Below are 3,506 nucleotides of genomic sequence, written 5' to 3' on the forward strand. Positions count from 1 at the left end.
TTGTGACGTACCCGTACCACCTCTGGGGGCTCGGCCTCCTCCTCCTCGGCGGCGCGGGCTTCTTTACGTATGCGCTCTCGTCCACGAGCATCTACCGGTTCCCGAAAGGCTTTTGGTGGCAGTACCTCTTCGACGTGCTCCTCTTTTTCCTCGGCGCGCTCTGCTTTCTCTGCAGCGAAGTCGAAGTGTTTTGCATGGACCGAAACAAGGGCACGATCTCCATCTCGCAACGCGGCTGCATTAGCCACGTGCTTGGGCGCGGGTACGTTCCCAAAAACAATACGCCAGTGCTCACAAAGAAGACGTAGGAAGGACACGTTTGTGGTGCGGCAGCTCGCGGAAATCGCCGACGTCTCGGTCGACTGCTTGGTCTGCAATATCGCCAAAACTGGTTTGAATTCTCACGCTTTTTTGCAGGGCGAAAGGACGGGCGACGTCGACACACGCTCGTACAAGGTCCGGAGCGTGCTCTTGTAGAGTGCGATACCATGTGCGTAGATTCGCATCGAGTACCACGACGGCACGTATGCGACGATGCTCGAGGGACAATCCAAGGCACTCGCCGTGCGTATGTTGCAAGCATGTTAAAGGTGGAGGCTCACTTAATATGGTGCAGGTCGCTGCCGCAGCCTCAAGTACTTTTTGGCCTTCTACGCCAACTCGCCGACCAAGAAGCAGCGGAGCCCGACCAAGCTGCCGTTCCCAATCAAAGAGGCGCGTCACGTCGACTCGGTGGTGCAGGAGGCAACGCTCACCATGTAGCTAAACTCGTCATCGACATTGGATGTATTGAAGTTATGCGTGGTCGCCCTGGAAGAGGTCCGAGAGCATGCTCTGGACGGTGTCGGGCTTGTACTTGACGTACTTCTCCATGTTTTTCTTGGAAAACTGAATGCCCGCGTATCTACGACCGACGCGCGATGAGCTCGGCCCAATCATATGCACGCACTTGTCGTAGAACGCGCGGTAGCCTGGCACGATGCGCTGCGCCGCCATCGTCGTCAGCTTCTCGCGCAGCTCGGCGTCCGGCACGACAAACGCCTTCTACTCGAATGCTCGGAGTTGAGAATATACCTCCACGCCGTACATGGTGGGTGTGCACTTCCTCCAGCGCGGCGTTGAAGCGCTAGACACGATGTGAGAATCTCCCTTGCGACGGTTTTTTCTACCGCAAACTTGTCCTTGAGGAGGCGGCCGCTCTCGAGCGTGAGCACGGCGCTGTTGCTCTTGTACTGTAACGTGCTTTTCGGGTCGGCGACAATGCTCTCAAACCCGTCGTAGCTACTCGAAGTCTGAGTCCGAGACCCGTCCGAAACAGTCGTACCTCGCCTCGACGAAGCCCGCCATGGCCTTCTCGCCAAGCGCAGCGACCTTGGGCTGCATGGTCTGCTGGATTGCTGTCGTCACGACCGGGGATTGGCTCGCAAAGTCGCCTGCGAGCTGCGCCATCGCGCTCGCCACGTAAAAAGTGTTGTTGACGAGAAAAATGGCCTTGAGGTCGCCGCGCGCCTTGGCGGCCGAGGCTTTTGCCTGCAGCGCGTCCAGCAGCTTCATCAACACCGAGTCTATAATCACCCAATTGTCACATGGACGGTTATTTTCTTAAGATACGTACCGACAAAGTACGTGACGTTGCTCGTTTGGTCGGTCGAGAGGAGACACTCGAGCGCGACGACGTGGTCGCTGAGCTCACGCAGAAAGTGCATTGTCTAAACGCACGCCCGTAGCACCACGTTCGAGATACAATAAACACATACGTGGCTTGAGATCGGGTGCACGTTTCCGTCCTTGAGCCCGAGCTTGTCGTGGAGCACCGAGTCGGCAATGTCTTCTTTGAAGGCGCCGAGCTTGACGCGCGACGTGGCTGCGAGACCTTCTTCGATTTTGCCGATGATCCCCACGAGCTTCCACGGCTCGGTCGTCTCGCTCCCTGGGTGCTCGCGCAGTCGCAGCGGCGGCTACGCAATGGTGCATGAATCCAGAAAATGGAAACCAAGAGTCGACCTGCAGCACGTCCCGGAACGACGTGCTCTTGGACTTGAACATGTAGTGGAGCTCCATGGGCTGGAAGACGTCTTTGGCATCTTCCTCCTTGACGTCTTTCGTGAGACTTTCGAGCAGCGGCGCAACCGTCCAGCTCAGCGCCGCGTGGGCCAGGTCTTCGTTGGGAAACACGCGGTTCGCGAGCTCCTTCTCGGCCTAGTACGTGGAATTTCTTGGTGTTGCTTCTATATATGGGGAGTGTACGTGGATGGCGAGCACGATGTTGTCCAGGTACTCGGCGATGCGCGCTTGCGACCCTGCGTCGTCCTTGCTACAGCCATGTCTGCGTCAACGACTGTCGAGATGGTAATGGAAATGACGTACGCCTTGACCTTGTCGAGTGCTTCGGTCACGAGCTTGAGCCGTCGCTCGCCGTACTCGACGAGCAGCGCCGTCGGCGGCAGCTTCGTGCTCAAGAGGCACGTAAGGAGCTTCGACGCTTTCATGACGTCGGCGTCGTGAAGCGTGGAGGCAGACAAACTCTGTGCGCTGACCGAGTAGCGCAAGACGAGGGCGACGTCCGAGACAAAGTCCGACTTGCACTTGGCCTGGGCCTGCGTGAGCACGTGGCGGGCGTGGTCGAGCGCCTTGCCCGAGCCCTCGTAGCCGCGGTGGAGCTCGAGAAACTCGATCGAGCGCAAGAGCTTGTGCATCGTCTTGATGTAGCGCTCTTGGTCGTACTTGGCGCCTTGCTGCAGCACGGTCGCGACCTATATAGGAGGATGCTGAGGCAAGGCCCATAGCCTCGGAGTACGTCGCTGGCGGTCGTAAAGTTCTCGTTCACCGCGCGCAGCTCGTGCACGCTAATGTCAATGTTCTTTTGCGTCTCGCGCAGCTTCTCGGTGAGGCTATAGATGGGCATCATCTGCCCCTCGAGCCGGTCGAGGCCGCCCTTGAAGCCGACAAGGATCGAGTTGACCGACGCCAGCTGCGCCTGCGCATACATAGCCGCTGTCATCTCACCTTGCTTGTCACCATGTACCTTGCTGTCCGCCATGGCAGCGCGGATCGCCGCGACGGCGTCGTCCTGGCACCGCTCGACCTCCATGGCAAGCGCTGAATGCTGCCGTTTCAGGCTGCGTTTAGGAAAGGAGCACCACCATGGCGCCCTAAAATAAGGCACCGCCTAGCGCAGCTGGTTGCAATGCATGGGGCCAGGAATCGAACGTGTACGCGCTTGCAGATAGCTCTTGCAGATATGCCAGTACGAGATGAGTACATTCTACGTCCAAGACCTGCCTGCTGCAAGAGACGACGGGGTTTTTCTATCGCAAACCAGCTTATCACTATCAAAGTGTGATGTTTAAACATGCATTTCCCATGGGTTTCCGATGGGTTTCCCATGGGTTGCACCTCTACCTCGTATGCAATCTGCGTCTTGGCGCAGCTTCTCGATGTCAAACACCCGATGATCTGCTGTCGCTAGACCACGGCCGCCGGAGAAGATCTCGCATCTCGTCCGG

At 58.0% G+C, this 3,506-nt stretch overlaps 2 protein-coding genes across 2 annotated transcripts; one reads left to right on the top strand and one right to left on the bottom strand.

Annotated features, from left to right (window-relative positions):
- Positions 1 to 88: 88 nt before the first annotated feature.
- On the top strand, positions 89 to 762 carry SPRG_17744 (hypothetical protein; the record flags this gene model as incomplete). Its single annotated transcript, XM_012357135.1, has 5 exons — positions 89 to 262; positions 309 to 369; positions 418 to 456; positions 499 to 568; positions 617 to 762. Exons 1-5 carry the CDS (start codon positions 195 to 197, stop codon positions 760 to 762), a joined length of 384 nt encoding a protein of 127 aa, XP_012212525.1. The 5' UTR covers positions 89 to 194.
- A 33-nt stretch (positions 763 to 795) lies between these two features.
- Positions 796 to 3,091, bottom strand: SPRG_17745 (hypothetical protein; the record flags this gene model as incomplete). Its single annotated transcript, XM_012357136.1, has 12 exons — positions 796 to 904; positions 950 to 1,044; positions 1,088 to 1,126; positions 1,170 to 1,281; positions 1,325 to 1,565; positions 1,616 to 1,709; positions 1,758 to 1,958; positions 2,005 to 2,199; positions 2,248 to 2,314; positions 2,368 to 2,753; positions 2,798 to 2,977; positions 3,026 to 3,091. 12 exons carry the CDS (start codon positions 3,089 to 3,091, stop codon positions 796 to 798), a joined length of 1,785 nt encoding a protein of 594 aa, XP_012212526.1.
- Positions 3,092 to 3,506: the final 415 nt, after the last annotated feature.

The sequence above is a fragment of the Saprolegnia parasitica genome (assembly GCF_000151545.1).
Source record: "Saprolegnia parasitica CBS 223.65 unplaced genomic scaffold supercont2.750, whole genome shotgun sequence".
NCBI classification, from domain to species: Eukaryota; Oomycota; class Saprolegniomycetes; order Saprolegniales; family Saprolegniaceae; genus Saprolegnia; species Saprolegnia parasitica.